The following is a 19134-nucleotide window of genomic DNA, read 5'->3' as shown; positions in this document are numbered from 1 at the left end:
CTTCCTGAACTGAGGGGCCCAGAACATTGATATATGTACTGCTAAATCCATTGACTTGCTCTCAAACTCATTTGGGGAATCTACACATCCTTGCTGAATGTGAGGCCAGACTGGGATTTGAACAAATTTTGTGCTTCACAGAGTATTAGGTCATGGGAGGGAGTGTGTTTTATTTCCTGCTCTGCTTCTGGGATAGAAAGATAGAAGAATGGGGAGGTAAGAATATAAAACCAAGGTACCTATTTCCAGTAGTGTGTCTGGAGCATATTCGGGTATGAAGCACTTTGGACCACAAGGGCTTGTGGAGCCTGCATTGTGGTGTTTTGCACTTGGATTCCCGTGCTCCAATCTGTGTTAGGAACTCAAGACACCTCCCCAAGCACTGTGGTGGGGAGGAGCCAGTGTGCTTGGGGGCTGAGGGCTCTGCAGGATGCTGGCCTGTTTTTTGACAGTTCATATGCTGAGTCCTTCAGAGGACTTAGCCTTGCCTGGTGCAGTGTTCAGTCTGATGCTGGCATGTTCCTGGAGAGCTGGGACTCTGAGCCCAGTTTCTACACCATAAATCTACGGCATCAACCATTCAGCTGTCATCATGTCCTTGCTGACAGTTTAGCTTGACAGGTGGATTGCTGCAGGCAAACACTTCTCTTTTTTGTTGTAGATTGCGTCGCATACCTTCTTGTCTGCTGAAGTATCCTGTTAAGGCAGTACAAGTGCTATTGACTGGATTTAAACCTGCCTCCGATGACAAAAACATGAAAAGAATTCCTTATGCCCAGGAATGGAGCATGAAAGCACTGTGGGCTATGGTGGACTGCGTTGAAGGAAAACGTCTCTCTGCTACCATACTTGTGAGAAATGCTTTTTTTGCTTTTCTTCCTAGTTCTTGCTCAGCCTAAAACTCTTAATAGCACTCTGTTTTATTGTGAGCCCTCATCATTTAGAATTGAGAACGATTTACAATGAACAAATGCTTATGAAGACAGAAGATGATATGGTGCTCTTAATCCTGCTATCTAGAAGTTTCTGAGCATTCCTGTTATTTCAAAACCAGTTTTCTCTGCTTAAAAACAATTATTTGCATATTCACAGTTCCATTTAGGCAGTGAGTACAGCCAGTAAAATAACATTGTGTTGGTTAGCTTGAGATATAAGTCAGTAACTGTCAAAACTGTCGACTTTCAGACTCTTTCACCGGACATCACCATTTCTTTGTATGGAGATGATGAAAATCTGGTTCACCTGAAGCTAGTAGAACTGGGATTTGCAGAGTTGGATGAGTGATGTGTAAGTACAGTGACTATGAACTACAAATTCATGTGTCATGGAGGTAGGATTTCAGAAGTTTTAAGCAGTGTATAAACTGCCAGTAATGTTGACAGCTAGAGTTGGTTTTTAAAAAAGCCCTTCTATCCACACTTCCACTCTTGTAAAAAAGTAATAAAAGAAAACAAAGAGGGAACCTGCAGATGTGTGACAGCACACTCAGCCTAGAAAACCAGAAGTCATTTTCTTTGTTTTCTGCCTGTGATCCCAGTGTCAGGTGCTAGTGGTTCTGTGATTTCTCAGGCAAACAGACATGGTAACATACTGATGTCCATGCACCCAGTCAAACATGGAATATTTTTAATGAAAAGCTTTACACTGTGTGCTATCCATGGTGAATACTAGAGATTTGGATTTTCAGATGTTACATAGTATTTTTCCCTGCCATTTAATGAGAATTCTTGTCATAAAGGTCTACAGATCATGTTCCTAAAACATTTTAATCTTGAAACAGCTAAACTGTATATTCACATCTCAATTTCTTTTGACCTTGGAGCCTTAAGGATTGTTCTGTGATATCCTTTCATACTAGGAGTAGAAGGAACTAACATATAGTGGTAAAGAAATAGCTAAAAAACTGATGCTGGGCGTATTTGTTCTTGTATCTTGGCAGAAGACTTGAAGGGCAGATGATAGTTTTATTACTGTGACATAACTCTTGTTTATGTTTCAGGTATATTTGGTGGCATCTCCAGCACCAGTCTAGGAGAGGGAGCAAAGTTAGGGGTTGGGAAAGTATTACTTTGGTTTGTTCTCAAACATGGTTGCAGTGTTGCAGTTTCTTGGTTTCAGTTTTAGGTGTTGTTACACCTCTTTCCTGTTCAGTTCAGAGTTTTGGGAATAAACAGTTTGTTCAGCGTGCATCTGATAGCTTGTTTTCTTTACTGCTGTGCTGTGTAAGGTTTCTTTGGATATCTCTAGTGTACTAAATCCCTTACATATAAAGCTCAGCCCCTCCCAGTCGCTCCGTGGAGAGTTTTGTCTAGATTGTCAAGGAAAACATGCACAATGCAGACTCCACCACCTCTCCAGGCGGCCACTTCCAGCACTTAGCCACCCTCACAGTGAAAAGGCCTCTTGCTGTGCTCATGGTTTGTGCACATACACACGTACCCTTGCACAGGTCGTATTCCTCAAGGGTACAAAACTGCCCTTAGTAGTGTTGCCTAGACATGCTGGGAGGGAGCTTGCCAGTCAGTACAAGCAGTGGAAGGATCCTTTACAGTTTCAGTACTAATCAGATGTGTGCTGGATGCTGTTGCAAATAACTCTTATCAGGCTGTCATCTGCTCATTTTCAAATTCCTTACCTTCATTTTAAAAAAAAAAAAAAAAAAAAAAAAAAAAAGTTGTTCTTAACCAGCCTGAAAGGGAATTGGCCCTGACTTGAGTAGGAGCTGCTGTTTGAGGCTGCCAGAAAGGCCAGAACCTGTCTATCCACCCAACCAAGCAAGTTCTGGTTGTGAGTGAACAGAGTTCTCAACTACTACCCTGTGAGTAAAAAGGGGCACAGGCACAGAAATGACAGAGCTTGCTTTCACTGAGGAGAAGGGGGAGAAGAGCAGAGGGGACAAGGAGAAGAAAGTGACTATCTTCTATATGTGAGAGAATGGAACTGCAGAATTTTAAAAGCCAAGTCAGCTTAGAAACACCTGTTAAGTGGAAGAACTAGATGAGATGAACTTTGTTAATTTTCTGGTGTTTCTGAGCAGCTTGGAGAGTTAGCCTGTCCCACAGTCTCACCTGTCCTTTCCTTATGAATAGAGAAGAACAGTTTATTGAACAGACTTTAAGGGTCTGCTAATGCTGTTGCCTCGTAACTGTGAGATGAAGAAAAAATAAAATTGTGAAGGAAAAAAGAGCCTAAGGCTGACTGAAAAGGAGTGCTGCTGGTCACTTACCCCTTTAAGTAGTCAAGTAGTAGATAAACTGATAGGCAGACTCAAATCGGGCCCCCTGCTGTATTTTACCACAGCAGGGGTTCCAACAGCACAACTTATTGAGGAATCTTCTCTCCTAGGTGTCTAAAATAAGCTAATCTACAGCTGTTTGAGTTTTCACTGACAGCTGATTTAAAAAACACCCTTTAAACCACGCATGACAGAATACTGAGTCAATAAACTTCTTAAAAGTAGAAATGGGGGAAAAAAATAACAAAAGCTCTGATGTAGTAACACCCACTGAAAAATAAATTTATTTCAATAAAACTATGAACAATATATACACAGAAAGCTTAAAGGGTTTTTACTTGTATTTTACAGAAATCTACATTACTTTTATTGATGTGCTGACAAACACTTTTGCCAGTGCCTACAACTTAGTGTCCATGATAATATTACCATCCTTGTCCTTTACTCGGACTCTCCCAGAGACATACTTGGTTTCCTGCTGTCCATTCATGTACACAGTCTTGACAGTACCATCTGGATACTCCCGTCTCTTGAACTGGGATGTGTGTAGTTCTCTCTGGCCATTATTGAACTCTATAGTTTTGCTTCCATCTCTGCATTAAAGGGGAAAAAACACCCAAACAAACACATTGTAAGGATTGTACACAAGCTTAAGCTTAATCTCAGCAAACATCAAATATGCAAGCCTAAATGATGGAAAAATCTAAAATACAGTACTTGTGGAAAAGTCTGTTACGTTAAACATCATCCTAGCTGGTCCATACTCAACAACCTGTTTCTGCAAAACTGACATGACTTCTTTGTACTCTACTGCATTTCCTCTGTACTAAATCCATTGCTGCAACAGTCCAAGAAAAGTTGAAAATGTAATATTTTGAGTGCTATGAGTTCTCAGCTGTCAGTCAGACCCACCTGCCACCCCAGCCAGGTTCTTGTTTTCTAGAATTACATACAAATCAGGAAAATCTCTCAGGTTAGGGTGCAAAACAATACACACAGGCATTAGGTCTCCTCCAAGCTACCAAAAAGAACCACCCAAGCCAAAACTCAAGCAGTAAGTACATGTTCACACTCTATTCAAATGCTAACTTGTAGAAATGGATCTGTCACCATGTCATGCTTCTGTTAGTACTCCTGTCCCAGGCCAGGGGACGTGGGAAGGCAAAGCTTACCGCTGGACACGAACAATAGTGCCATCTGGGAAGATACTTTCTTCTTGTCCATCCATAAATAAATTTTTAATAGTTTGATCAGGGAAGGTAATTTCTTTCTTGCCATCAGGATAATGCTTCTCTGAAATGCATTTTGAGACAATATTCTTATTACATAAGCACACATATATTCGTGGGCAGCAATTCTCGCGGTCGGTTGGGTGAGATGATTTCTTTACCTATTTGTCCATTTGAAAACTGCAAGACCTCTAAGCCATCAGAGTATGTGGTATGTGTGGTCTTAGCTTCAGCATAATAGTAAATCTGCAGGAAACAGTTCAGATTTAACATAACTAGTGAGAAATGTTACATGTGTGCCTACACGTGCACATAAATAAGTACTTACTGAAAAATGGAGAAGATGAAGGATACATACCACTGTTTGATCAGGCATAACCTGCTTCACGTCCCCATTGAAGAAGGTGATAGTTACGGTCTTCCCATCAGAGCCCACTTTTTTCCATGTCCCATTTGGGAAAAATATGAGTTGACAGCCATTTTTCAGAACCTTCTCAACCTAATGAAAGCATTACAGAGAGGTCGGTATGGAGCTGTCACACTCACACCCTCATTCATCTTTCACAGCAGCTGTCTTCCAGAATTTCAGTGTGCCCAGCTCTTGTTTTACCTTTCCATCAGGATAAGCAGTTTCTCTCTGTATATCTTCACTGCCTGCATATGCAGTGCCAGATGGTAGTGACACATGAGCTTCATTAGGAGAGGTGTCCTGAAATGACAAGAATAAGCTCAAATCAAGCTTTGTCTTTATACATGGTTTTTTTCCTAGGCTGACAGGTACTTTAGGAAACATGGAGCATCCCAGAAGGAAAACAGGTATAAGAAGGTATAATAAACACAATCCAGGGGTTGAGCACCTCCTAGTATAATTCAAGTGGTAAAACGGACTGAGACTCAGCAATAATTCGCTGTCTGTGGTCAGCTGTAGTCTGGACTAAAGTGGAATTTGGTGGTGTGTTGTAGCACAGTGCTCAACTTCCTTGAGATATCCACATCAAGGTATGACATGATCAAGTTTCATAAAGCCTGAATGCTACTACAACAATTAATGTAAGAATTATTTACATTTAAACATTGCACAATTGCCCTACATGAAGCATATGAACATCCATCTTTTTTAACTCTCTCCAAAGGTAAAACATTTTGCAAAATGCAAAAGAGCAGGAGATGATTGCTTTATTTTCTTTCCTGAGGTAAAGAATATTGCAACTACCAGACACAGGTAAAACACTATTCACTGACTAATACATAGCTATTTTCTGGTATGGCAATAAAAGTTGAACATAAGAAGGTGAGTCAACAGCCTCACTAGTCACCCTCCACATACCCATTTAAGTACAAATAACATTTTATTTTATGCTTTTTCCTCCCCATTAAAAAATCAAATCAAGATTCAGGACTTACTACCATAAACATCTTAGAAGAATCTTCTAGTGCTGTCATTGTCTCAGTGTTGCTTTTGTCATTAGCAGGTCCTGGTGCAGGTGTTGCAGAAGTCTTTCCTACTCAGACACATGTAATAGTTAAATTGGACACTGAAATTAACGTGTTACAATTCTATATGAGCTGTACAGGACAGCTACATTTCTTGAGTGCAGTACAATGTGGAAGTAGCTTATTTATTAAAAGACTCAGGGTAAGCCAATAAAAGGATCAATCATTGCCATTGCTTTGTGTGTCAGCAAGAAGCTACAACTGCAGTCATTGCAACAAGCATAATATTTTAATAATTTCTCTCCTATTTTGTCACTGTAGATTCACAAAGGATTTCCTCCCCCTCTAGAGATCTAGACAACATTATTAGTTATGCCTTACAACAAATAAAGGAAGATTGATGTAACCTTTTACCAGGAACCAATTGCCACACTTTTCCCATGTCTCATCACAAAGATTACCAAATTAAAACCACTTTCAATTCTGAAACATACTCCCCTAACAGATAGGTTGCTTGAGCTGTCAGAAGTGTCAAAAAAAGTACCCTGCAGTTACTTTCATGTGATTATTCATTAGGAAGGCAAGCAGGATTTGCTCCTAACTGAACAAGGAATACCTGCTACAGCATTGCCCATATGATTACAGATCCTGATAACAGAAGGTTCAGAAGAGACACAGCAGTTCCAATGCTATCACAGCCACCTAGACATCAGGATGAAATTCTTCACTGTCAGGATGGTGAGACACTGGCACAGGTTGCCCAGAGAAGTTGTGGATGCTCCTTCCCTGGCAGTGTTCAAGGCCAGGCTGGATAGAGCTTGAGGCAACCTGGTCTAGTGAAAGGTGTCCAGGCCCATGGCAGGGAGATAGAATAATAGGATGGTTTGGGTTGGAAGGGATCTTAAAGATCATCTAGTTTCAGTGATCTAATCAGCATCTCCAGCCTGGAGAACACCAGTGATTAATACCATTTTGGGTTACAGAGAGCAACTTCTGCTGTGCTCCAAAACACCAAATATGACCAGAAGCATTTTTACTCTGAGACTGGTCTCATCACAACTTTCTCCAGAATTCTACCCTACAAGGTATTTATCCATGTGCTCAAGCCCATTACAATTCATTCTAACTACTTTTGGAGCGGTGATGCACTCCACAAAGCAAAAATTCTCATTAATTTTAAAAAGAGTTAACAGAATTCTCCAGTCAGACAAACATTTTTACCTTTTGCCTGTGAATAACTTTTGCTATTTATCCTGCTGCACTTCTGTACTGGAGGAAGAGGAGATGCAGATTGACTTTTTAGGCCTCTCTTTGGTAGACACTAAAAGAAAGGAAGTGTTTGTGGTTTATGTGGCATGTAATCATAACTCTTTATACAGCAGAAACAACATTTATGGACCATGTGACATGAAATTTACTGGAAGCTTTCTTCACAACCTCTACATATTTGTGACTTGATCAGCAGAAGGGCTTGTGTGATACAGCCCAAGCTGCACTTTGAAGCTCTTCCTCCATCTGCTCCCTCACTACCAACAACTGCAGAGTGTTCATTTGGTGCAAGCAATCCGGAATAACACATCTTCAAAACTTAATATAATGGCTTTAGACAGTCATGAACTGCCTGGTTTGCCTGGTTGATCCTTAAGGGGCAGAGGTTCAGAGGTTAGACCCCACCTATGATTTTTCTCTTACAATTGCATCATTTTGAATATCCAAGTTCCTCCACAAAAAGGATGCTGCACATTATGAGCATTCACATTTGGAGAGAATGTGACATTAACAAAAGCCTGTGTCTGTCACCACCAGCGGAGTCCCCACACAGGTAAATTAAAAGCTGTAGCTGTTGGAGTCCAAGTTCATGTCACACAACTCAAGCATTCACACAGATGTATTTAAAACACCAAATGAAATAACTTACAGATTCTGCTCTTTTTAGACTCACCCCAGAATTTTCTGTTTTCCTCTTGCTTCCAGCAGCTGCTATTTTCTTCCAGGCTTCTACACGAAACTTCTCCATAATTTTAACTTCTTCTTTTAGCTCCAGATTCTCATTTACTAAAGCTTCTATTTGATCTTTCAGGCGTCGATGGGTGGTTGACCATTTTGCTTCTTTTCGTTTTAAATCTTCCTGTAACTCTGCAATCTGCTGTTTTAAAGCCTTAGAAAAATGCATGTTTATAAATTTAAAAGCTTTCATTTTTTTCATATATTAAAATATTTTGAGTTTCTAGTAGAAATACAAACATGCAAAAAAGACACAAGAGTAGCAAAAAATTAAGAACAGCTTAATAGTGTAGAAGGTGAAAGGCAGGAGAATTTTTCTCTCCTAAAAGACAGATTATTTACTTTACACTAGCAACTTTATAAGCTCAGCTTCAATCACAGGAATTTTTTCTACTGCCCTCTTGGCCTCCTTTACACTTCATAGCTTGGCCAGTACAAATACATGTGAGACAAAAACATGGATTCTTTACGGCTACCCTTGAGAGGGCCCTTCAAAAATCTTCGCACAGGAAAACGAGGACACAATCACAGGAAACACATGTAAATCTGCCCAGCCAGTTCAGCAAATGTTACTTCAGTCTGTTGAAGCAAGGCAAATTTGTAGGGAAGCAGGAGGGAAATCAATGCATGGTGTTTGATATGACTTGTCTATGTATCTCATATCTCATACATCCTGACAATGAAGGAACAAACAGATCTTGTTCCCTATATCTCTGGTACTTAAAGACCTACAAGTGGTAATAAAATATAGCTTTGAAAATTGTATATTACTACATTTACTGTACAACAGTTATAGAAAGAATACAACTCCAGTGCAGTTCTAGTTTGCATTTTGATCCACTACCATGAATAAAAACTTAGAACTTAATATTAACTACAGTAACTTTGTATCAAAGTTGAAGATCATTCTGTCATAGTCACAAGCAGTTGCTAGTATGGAAACATGAGAAAAAGATTGGCTCAACCATCAAACAACATCGTGAAGACTGTAGTTCCCTTCCTCAATTACAATCATTTACATTGGAAAAAACCTTTAAGATCAAGTCCAACCAGTAACCCAGCACTGCCAAGTCTACCACTAAACCACATCTGCTGACAGTTCCATCTTGAAATCACTTGCAAACTTTCAACTAAATTACAATTTCATTCTCAACTGCCTTTAAGTTAATTTCCATTTTCCTGTGTGGACTAGAATAATATATTTTTATACCTGAATTTCATCACGTTCTTTTTTATCTGGAATTGCTCTAGCTTCTGCGGTATATTTTTCAAAAACTTTACGCTCCTTTTGCAGTTTTTTCATTTCCTTTTTTTTGTATTCTTCTATTTCAGCCAGTTCTTGGGCTTTCTGCTGTTCAAAGTCTGCAATTTCTTTCCTATAATTATGAAACAAAGTTGTTGTTTTAGCCCAAATCTACTTCAAATCTAGATTTTAAGAAAGAAAACGTAGACTCAGAATTTTGTGGTCACTGATTCCAATCCAGCATCTATTACCCCCAAGAAGACTTACCTATAAATCGTATTACTTTTTTCAGGAGTAAGAATTATTACACAGTTAGTGTTTAAAGTCCAACGATGTATAATTTTATAATTTCTCATCACAAAAGTTGTTCTGAATTTAGAAAAGCTTTGACTACAAACTTCCAACATTCTTCAAAACATTAGAACACCATTCCCCAAAAGGGAAAACAATCTGCTAACACCAGGAGGTCACAAATTAAGAATCAACCAACAACACAATGCTGTTTCTGATCAGAACAAAAGTGGCTGTGGCAGGAACAGGTCTGCCACATTTAAGTCACTCGAGGTAATTATTCTGCTCTCTATGCCACTTGTCAATGCCCCAGTTCAAATTAAAATATTCTCAGTTGGGACAAACCCAAAGCAAAAGCGTCAATCATGTTAGTGTGAAGATCAGTTCTGCAAGACCAGTTTAGGACTGTGTTACCCCTCAGAACAAAAGTATATAAATTCTCTAAGTATAGCTTTTAAGGGTATCATCTTAACCTAGCAGCGGTTCTTAGTATTAGAATTTGAGTATAGTCATTTCAGTTTAACATATACATAGAGCAGCAACTAGTTACTTGGCCTATCTTCACTGTAACTGAAACACATGAATTGTTTACCTGTGCTGTTGGTAACTAGACATCATGGGCAGTCCAGAACAGACCATGTAAGTGGATGCACAAAATGTTTCAATTAAAAATCACCTGATATTTGCCAAGGCATGCTCTCTTTCCTCACGGAGTTTCCTCAGACTCGTGTTTTCAGCTCGGAATCTCTCTATTTCAGATTCCAATTCAGTGAGTTTCTCTCTCAGTAGCTGGGATGGAACAGTGTTTCCTGTCAAAGCACAGCCGGATGCAAGTTATCGAAGTCACATCCACAAGACTGAAGGAAACTATTATCATAGACCAGCTTAAAAAAATCATAAAACCCCCCCAAGTTATACTATTTTAAAGGTAGAAGTAGTATGGCAAAAAAAGTACTATTCAAATAACACAGGAGATATATTTTAAAGCACACTGCACTACTTACTCAAGTACCTCAAATACTGAGTACATCTGTGATCTTTGTAGAACTAAACACATACTGGGAACTGGAATGTCAAGGGCTTCACATCAAACCCAAGTTGGAAGGGACCACAAGGAACTAACCTCCAGAGGAAAAAACCCCAACAAGCAAACAATAAAATAAAATATTAAAAAAAAAAAAGTTTTCACCAACCACAGAAGTTTTCACCAATCACAGTCATTCTGCAAGCTGCATAATTGTTAGATCTGACACCAGACATGCAACCAGAGGAGATTTAAGGGGAGAATAGGGCCATGCCCTGCAGCAGAAGTCTGTATTTACACCCTTTGGTGTAATGTCAAGTTAGAAGGAAAGACTTGCACTATATGACTTCTTCAACATTTCCTACCAGCTGCTGTTCTCTCACCTCCTGGCTCCTGCTCCACGTTCGATTTGGTTTCACACTCTGAAGGACAGCCTGCCTTCTGCTTCGGTTTCAGCGAAGGAAACAGTTTCATCATCAGGTTTGATACAGGAGGTGCATTTGAATTGCTGTCCACTGCAGACTCTTTGGACATTTCATCTGCTTTCTTTGAGGCAACTTTTCTCTTTATTGCTTTATCTGGGACAGTTGTATCATTCTTACCAGAAAAGTCCATCTGTAAAGGTATTTTAGGATATATTTCAGGTAAATCACTGCTAACATAATTTTCATCAAGATCACTCCATGTTCTGTCATCATCAAACTCAAACTGACTCCTACTTTTACACATGTTTCTGTGATCATCTGTGGCTTTTCTAATCTTTTGCTTTGACAGTGCACTGCAATCTTGGTCTGACAAGCCAAGATCAGCGTCTCCATTTTTGCTTTCTTTGCTGATGTCTGTAACAGAACTTCCATCATCAAAAAATTCTGAATCACTTTCTCTATGGCTCACAAAGGATGTCTTAGCATCTTTGTTGTCATGCTTCAATGTGGTCCCAAATTCACTCTCAGAATCTGTAGTAGTATGACCATTGCTCTCACCCTTACCTTCACCTACAATCCAAGGATTACTTTTTAAAGCAGGAGCTGCTTTCACGGAAGCAGCTGAACATACTACACTGTCTGTTTTACTCAATGGATCCTTCATTCTAAAAGCTGTTCCTGGATTTGAGACTGCATGCATAGCTAGACTATCACTGATATTTTCCCCTGCCATGCAGCCTGTCCTTTTATTTTTCTCATTTGTATGTTCAGCAGCCAGTGCCTTTGCTTGCTGCTGTTTTGCCTTGATGGGGGTAGAAGACATTCTACGGCCTTTTAAAGCTTGCTGATCTCGATCCAAGATCCTTTGCACAAACGAGGAATTACTTGAGAAAGATATTTCATCTGCAGCTTGTTCTAGAAACAAAAATTCATCTAATTCTAGATTCTCTTTTTCTCTTTCTTTTTCCCAGTTCTCCATCTTATTCTGAAACGAAATTTCAAAAGACAGTTCTGAATTTTTTACAGGGTGACCTACAGAACACTCAGAATTAGAAAAGGCACTGGCCAGCTCTCGAGACAACTGAGACTTCTCTGTGCCAGGTAATTTGCTTCTGATTTTGCCAGTGTTAGACTTAGCAAATTCTGTACTGTTCTCTTTATTTTCTGGTTTGTTGTTAATTTCTGATGGGTGAGAATCTCTCATCTGTCCATAGTGACTTTTTCCTGATTGCATTCTTGTTTCTAATGGCAAGATATTTTCTCTATTGTGATTCCCAAGTACCACTGTCTTCTGAACAGGACGTTTTGCTTTACTGGAGTGGTTATATTTTTGACATGGTGCAAAAGGATTTTCAGAAACCAGTTCTTTGCCAGGAGGTGTAGTTTTCTTCTGTATTTGTGATCTGTCCACTCTAATAACATTCTTCTCATCTGAAGCCCTTTGTTGAAGTTTTGGGGTGCTTTCTCTGTGTTTTGTAATTTTAGATTTGGCATTAGTGAATCTTGTTAAGCCTTCTCCTCTTTTCAGGAACGGTCGTTTGATCACTGGTTTTTGAACAGCTGATCCATTTGTCTCCTGAAAAGGGGTGAAGAAAAGTAAACCACAAAACGTTACAAAAACCCCTTACAGAGTTTGGAGTTTTCCTCAAATACACCCCACATATGACTAGGAATTCAGATGGTGCATTTCTGCTGACTTTCTAAAGACTTATACAAGTGGAACTTTTGGGGCTTATTGTTACACTTTCAAGAATGCAAATATTGCATTCAGTGTTTGCTTTTGATGATAGCATCTTCCTTGTACATTTTCAAAGCAGTTATCTCATCTGGAACAATGTATAAGGAATAAAATTTTTAAAAATAATAATAAATAACCTGTAACTTCTGGGTTTGCTCCAGACGCTGCTTCTCTAGTTGTATCTGTTCTTCCAAGAATTCTTCAAATGTCTGTTTCTTCTCTTGAATTGCAGCTTTAATAGGCCTAGTGCAATTTTTAAAAAATCCATATAAAATAAGCCTATAATAAGTCTTATAATTCTATATAAAATAACTATGTTTTAACATCACTGCTGTTAAAAGACCTAAGGTTATTTGGATAAAAGATGATCAATTATGAGGTACTTTGATCATTGTCGAAGTTAATCTGAGAAATGCATTATAACACTACCCCTATCTTCTGAGAAACAGTTTAGCAAATCCCTGCAACAGTTAATATACCTACCTAAAAGATACTGTAGGCAGGTTTTGCTGTTTTTTCTTCACTGCTTTTCTTAATGACCCTTTCTTTTGCCTAAATCACCAAACTTTCCCTTGTAATTTAGTCATACTGCCAATGTCTACAGTATCCCCTTCCCACTCAGGAATGCTACTGAGATCATGTTCCTTATCTCTCCCTTCGATACTCCTCCTCTTCCACAGGAGCACTGGGTCTGGCTGGGATGGAGTGAGCTTTTTGCACAGTGGCCCATATAGTGCTGTGGTTTGGGTTTGTGACAACAACAGTGTTGATAACATACTAACATTTTAGCTATTACTCAACACTGCTCACACAGCATCAAAGCTTTCTTTGCTTTTTCACACTGCTCCCTGCCCCAGAAGGAAGGCTGGGAGTGGGCAAGACCTAACATGGGGGGAACACAGCCAGAGCAGCTGAGTCAAGCTGACCAAAAGGCTATTCCATACCATACAATACATTCAGCAGTAAAAACTGGGGGCTTTGTCTTCCAAAAGCAACTGTTGCTCAGAGACGAAGTGGGCACTGGTCTGCTTGTGGGATGTGGACAGTGACTGCCTATGCATCACCTAGGGTTTCTTCCCCTCTTCCTTTTACTTATGAAACTGTTTTTATCTCAACCCACAAGTTTTCTCCTCTGGTACCCTCTCCCATTCTGCTCTGGGGAACAGTGAGCAAGCACCTGGGTGGGAGCTTAGTTGCTGGCTGGGCTCAACCCACCACAGCCTGCAACAAGTACTTCTTGTTTCTGTGATGACCCAGCAGACAAGGCAGAGCTTTAACACGATGCCAACCACCACTGTTATTCTATCAGCCCCATATACAAAGCTCATACCATACCAGCACTTCTGCCACAAGCACTATTGCTAGCTCCTAGCCATATGCAGACATGTCATAGAATCACAGAATGGTTTGGGTTGGAAGGGACCTTAAAGATCATCCTAACCTTAACCATAAAGATCATCATGGGCTGGGACACCTTCCACTAGAGCAAGTTGCCCAGGAGGCTGTAATATATCAAACTGGGAACAGTAATTATAACTGGTTATATACTGAGGTGCTTCTAAGCTGTCATTACCACATGTTGCACACACACACATCTTCATCCAATACACAACATCACATCTTTTACAGCCCAAGTACTTTCAAGCAAGAGCCTCTCTAACTACAGGTCTCCACAACACCTAGGAAAACTGAATCCTTGGTTGAGGAAGCTACACAAATTGTGAGTATAAGATTGTTTCAGTCAGAACTCAAAATTCAACCAAGCTCATGTTATTGGATAAAAACTCCACAATGGTCTGAATTACCTTTCCTCTGTATTAGTCTGCAAATGTTCACCTCCACTGGAATTTCCAGAGAGATCTGCTCTTCCCACATGTAAAGGATCCACATGATTGTCTTCACTCTCCATTAATGATTCCATCTTTTTTTCTGGACACCACATGTTTCTTCCTATGAAAGTAATACAATTCTTTTGCCCCAACAACAAATCCATTTTCAGCACATACTTTTAAGCATCATTCAGGTAAGATTAAAACCAGAAGGGAATTTCATGGCAATGTGATCTGAATTCCTACAAAAAATAGTCCTAAGATTTTCTTATTTGAATTTCAGCTTTCTTTTTAAAGGAACATCCAATTATGCATTAAAAATTTTCTACAGACCTTAATCCATTCTGATTGTTCATCTTCTTTGCTATTGTTAACATATGGTTTAAAACAAACAACTTGAAATTTTGATGTCTGCTGTACTGAAGAGCTCTCCTATCAAGCTTCTGTTTCCCACACATGTGTGTGTATGAATTAAGAATTTGACTTTTGTCTAGTGCTGCTTTTAATAAAACTCACACGGACATCAACAGGAACACTCTGAGGTCTGTTAGCTGTCAGTAAACTAACCAAAAAAAAAATCAAGTAAACCAACAAAAATCAGAAAATCTTCAAAATAAGTAGTAGAAAAACCCACCACACATCAAGCTATCTTTCTAGAAATGACTAGCCAGTAATGTATCTGTCTTCCCTGTTGTTCAAATAATTTGGCCTTCTCAGAGGCACACACAGACCTTGTTTCTCACAGGCAGACACTTGTGAAAGACTGTTCTTCAAAGACGATGTGCATTCTTTGTTGTTCAGCTTTTGGAAAGAATCATTGTCTTGTGTATATGAAGCAACAATCAGAGCATGAGCTCTGTCTTCAGAGATACTCTGATATCCAGGTGATGGCAGCTGGTATAAAGTTGCTAAGCCTGAGTGCCCAGGTCTTAGCTTTTGACTTTCAGCCGTTGGAGTATAGCCTTGAAATGAACAGGAAAAATAAAATGGCTGTCTCACTGTATTTGTATTACACACTGCTGTTCCACTGAGGGACAAGATTGATCATCCAGTGTCCATCCTTATGTTACTGATGAAGAATATGTGATTAGGCAATCTTGACTTTGTTGTTGTAAGATAAGCCCTAAATTAATTTTCTCAGGTAGGCAGAGTGAAAGAAAGACAATCATTTAAGTCAGGTTGCACTGACACTACCAAGAGAAGAAAATATTCCTGCTCAACTCTGAAAGCTTTTTCCAGCCAAGAGCTGTGCCCTCTCTTTGCACACAGCAAACAAGACTGGAAAACTGATACAAGTTACCAGTGTTTGTTCTTAAATACAGATCAGCTCTCTAGACTAGTTCAGTTCATCTCCTGAACGTGATGTGTGTGAGCACAACAAGGAGGGGCCACTTCATTTGGCTTCAAAGCTTAAAGCAATCAAAAGTACTGTGAGAAACAGCTGACCAGAAAGGAAAGTAAGTGTTTGTTTTACACTTTGTATTTAATATTTGTACTTCAAAACAAGGTGTCACATCATAGTGCATATCATAGAATCACAGAGTTTTAGGGGTTGGAATAGACCTTACAGACCATCTAGTTCCAACCCCCCTGCCATGGGCACTCCCCACCAGACCAGATTGCTCAAGGCTTTATCCAACCTGGCTTTGAACACTGCCAGGGTTGGGGCTTCAAGTTACAATTACAGTTGGCATTTTATAAAAACAGGACAGTATTCCTTTTACACCAGCACTCAACTTTCAGGCACTGAAGGAATACAGCATTTATCTTTGACTAATCAAGTAGTCTTAAGATGAAGAACATGGAATACACGTTCAGATTTTTAATGGAAAATGAGGTTAAATTTTTCAGTTTATTCAAAGTACATCATGTGCTTCCTTTCTCAACTTACCAAAAGCTGCTCTCTGGCTAGATACCATGCTAAGTAGCTTCTGCTGCTCTTCCATTAGCCTTTGAAGTTGCTCCATCTGTTGTTTCTTTAGCTGTTCCTGTTTCTGTTGTTGCAATTCCTTCAGCTTTTAAAACAAAAAGATAAATGTATTAGAGGCCAGGGTTTATTTAGAACATACCACAGGATTAGCAGCATCAAGACAACAGATATTGCTTGTTTTAAAGATGCTCCATTAGGCAAGTGTAACATGAAGTAAATCAAGAATTTTTCTGTCTATGAATACACATGCTATTTCTAGTTTACTCAATTAACAGTTTCACTAGACTTTAATTGACCAATCTGCAAACAATATCAGAACTCTCATTTCTACTGCATGGGAAAAACATTCCAATTCTGCTCTTTCAATGTGAACTTCTACTATGCTGTGTTTTTAATAAAATGTGATATACTTCATAATAATTAAAGCTTAGGAAAAGTTTGGGTGGGTTTTTTGTTCCCTCTGCCTCCTAGACCTCAGTTACAGTATACAGTACTGATGCAAAAGACCAAGAGAGGGGAAAAAGAGCACTGGACACCATTAAGACTCATTAAGCTATCTGAAAAAAAAAATACTGATTAAATTCAGTAATCCAGTCTCCATTTTCCTGTGTAGCAGGAGCCTCTGGCCCTGCCCTCAAGACCAGCTTTGAGGATCATATGAAGAAAGAGCATTCTGTACCCTACCAAACCACAGCAATGAGTGGCAGGCCTCGTATCCATCTTCGTATCTCCAACACACATACGTGTTAGCTCCAGCTCCTCCAAAGGAAAAAAGGGAGGCCTGGTGAAATCCTTCCACAGATCAACAATTAGACCACTCCTGCGATCCAGTGGGTAAGAAAAAATTCCTTTGAATTTTCCTTGTAGTCACAGTAAAAACAGAAGGCACTATGGAAGTTGTGACCTAATGATCAAGATTCAAAGATCATCTGAGTCTCATCTCCTACCCCTTCACTTAATAAATTAATCATAACCTGTTCTGAAAATAATATCTTTAGAAAAAGAAACTGAAAAAAAATTCATGCCATGACAAGCATCAGATTTATTTTTTTTTATACATTGTCAATAACTTTCTAAGGCAGGAGACAATAATTCCTCTTAAGACAGCAATAAACAAGCTAGCCAGTTAGCCACAGACTGATACTGCTGACAATACTTTAAAAGTGAATAAATATTTTCCAATCATGTAAAATACATGAGACAACTTTTTATAGCACCAGGTAAGTTGTGGAATTCTCCTCTAGAGACACACACCCTCTCTCCACTCGAGTGAACATACACAGGGATTTGTCTGATGTAGCTGCTAGCAGAGTGGACAAGGAGATGAGTTCTTAATCCTTAACAGCAATATCTATTAAAGTGCTACTGAACACTGTCAGCTAACACAATTTGTATCTAGCAATTGAGAAGAGCTGTGAGCAAAGACATAGCCACTGACATGTCTGGATTGGAAAGAAAACAGTAACATCACAGCAATATAATTCCAGCCCTTTTTGTCCTGATGTCTTGGATATTTTATCATGTTCAACACTAACATCTCTCTTCATCTAAACAGAACCAGGTATATGAATGTTCACACCCACTTTGAGGACTAACAAGAGATGTTACTATAGATACAAGGACATACATGTTGTAAGTATCTGTGGTGAAATATTACCACCACTGCAATGACCAGCACCCCGTTTCCACGGCATCAAGTGAACAATGGAACACTGTAAACCTGTGTGCACCTTTCCAGGTAAACTGATTTTGAGAACAATTTCATTTTAGACTGGAACCTGGAAACAACAGCAGTGAGACTCTAAACAGCAGCAATTACAAGGGAGGACACCAACTCTTACACACACGTAACTGTAACTTAGGACTTGCTGTGGTCTGTATGTTGCAAGGAGTTTGCTTACTTCCAGGTATGACAAACCATATGCAGGAACAAAATAAATCTTAATGGATGTATGTCAAGGAATTCTAGGACTCTTACCTGTTCGAGCTTTTGTAAGAGTGGATCGCTCTGAGTGGATTTTTTCTGACCATCCACTTCACCACGGACAAAGTCTGGTTTAGAGCTCTCTGCACTACATGCTGCTGCTGGAAAAGATGTTCCAGTGGTGCACTGCTGGAATGTATGAGAGCTGCCAGACTCTTCACACAGGGAGTCATCGCTTACAGAACAGCTGTCTGAAAGATGCAACACTTTCTCAGGGAAAGCTGTGATGTTTTCAGGTCCAGATAACAAATTTTCCTTATTGATTTTCAAACCAGTAAAACTAGGATCCAGTAAGACTCCAGCACGGGAACTATCGGGCATCCAACATGCAACGAAGTTTTGTTCACCACTCAGATTTTCAACAGTTGGCATCTTGTAAATTGTATTCCAATTCCTTTGCTGATTAGCATTAACATAACAATATTACATTATGTAGGGTTAGGACAGTATAACTTCACAAGTTCCAGGTATGGTATGGATGGTTATCTACTTTTAGCACCTAGAAATCAAGCAGATAAACAAAATTAGAAATCTACAATAACAGATCCCAAATAAAATAAAGTTACTCTCTTATAACCAACCTAGTGTATTCATAAAAATAAGTCACAATCAACAAAAACAATTCAGCCGATGAATAGCAAACACTTTCTATGCAGAAAATCAACATAATCCAACTCTTAATTCCCTTATTTGAATACAGTTAATATAATCTCAAATCCTATAAAGCTGTGTATAATATTCTCTTCAGTAGTACAGAGAGGGATTCAA

At 39.2% G+C, this 19134-nt stretch overlaps 1 protein-coding gene across 1 annotated transcript; it reads right to left on the bottom strand.

Moving 5' to 3' along the window:
• Positions 1 to 3635: 3635 nt before the first annotated feature.
• On the bottom strand, positions 3636 to 18738 carry CENPJ (centromere protein J). Its single transcript, XM_009082757.1, has 16 exons — positions 18361 to 18738; positions 16344 to 16467; positions 15184 to 15414; positions 14429 to 14573; positions 12761 to 12866; positions 10844 to 12461; positions 10113 to 10245; positions 9113 to 9278; positions 7817 to 8056; positions 7120 to 7219; positions 5869 to 5966; positions 5075 to 5173; positions 4823 to 4963; positions 4626 to 4710; positions 4408 to 4528; positions 3636 to 3828 (listed from the first exon to the last, which is right to left on the bottom strand). The coding sequence occupies exons 1-16, from the start codon at positions 18736 to 18738 to the stop codon at positions 3636 to 3638; spliced, it is 3978 nt and encodes a 1325-aa protein (XP_009081005.1).
• Positions 18739 to 19134: the final 396 nt, after the last annotated feature.

The sequence above is a fragment of the Acanthisitta chloris genome, unplaced genomic scaffold (genome assembly GCF_000695815.1).
Source record: "Acanthisitta chloris isolate BGI_N310 unplaced genomic scaffold, ASM69581v1 Scaffold38020, whole genome shotgun sequence".
Classification (NCBI taxonomy): Eukaryota; Metazoa; Chordata; class Aves; order Passeriformes; family Acanthisittidae; genus Acanthisitta; species Acanthisitta chloris.
The sequence above is the reverse complement of the archived record's forward strand: the minus strand, read 5'-3'. Positions and strand labels throughout refer to the sequence as shown.

What these genes read in the sequence shown, in the direction of transcription:
- CENPJ (XM_009082757.1), bottom strand. Translation starts at nt 18,738, where the DNA reads ATGCCAACTGTTGAAAATCTGAGTGGTGAACAAAACTTCGTTGCATGT. An exon ending in TAGCCAGAGAGCAGCTTTTG is followed by an intron (nt 15,415 to 16,343) that starts GTAAGTTGAGAA and finishes GTTCATTTCAAG; the next exon opens with GCTATACTCCAACGGCTGAA. An exon ending in CAGACTAATACAGAGGAAAG is followed by an intron (nt 12,867 to 14,428) that starts GTAATTCAGACC and finishes AAATTGCACTAG; the next exon opens with GCCTATTAAAGCTGCAATTC.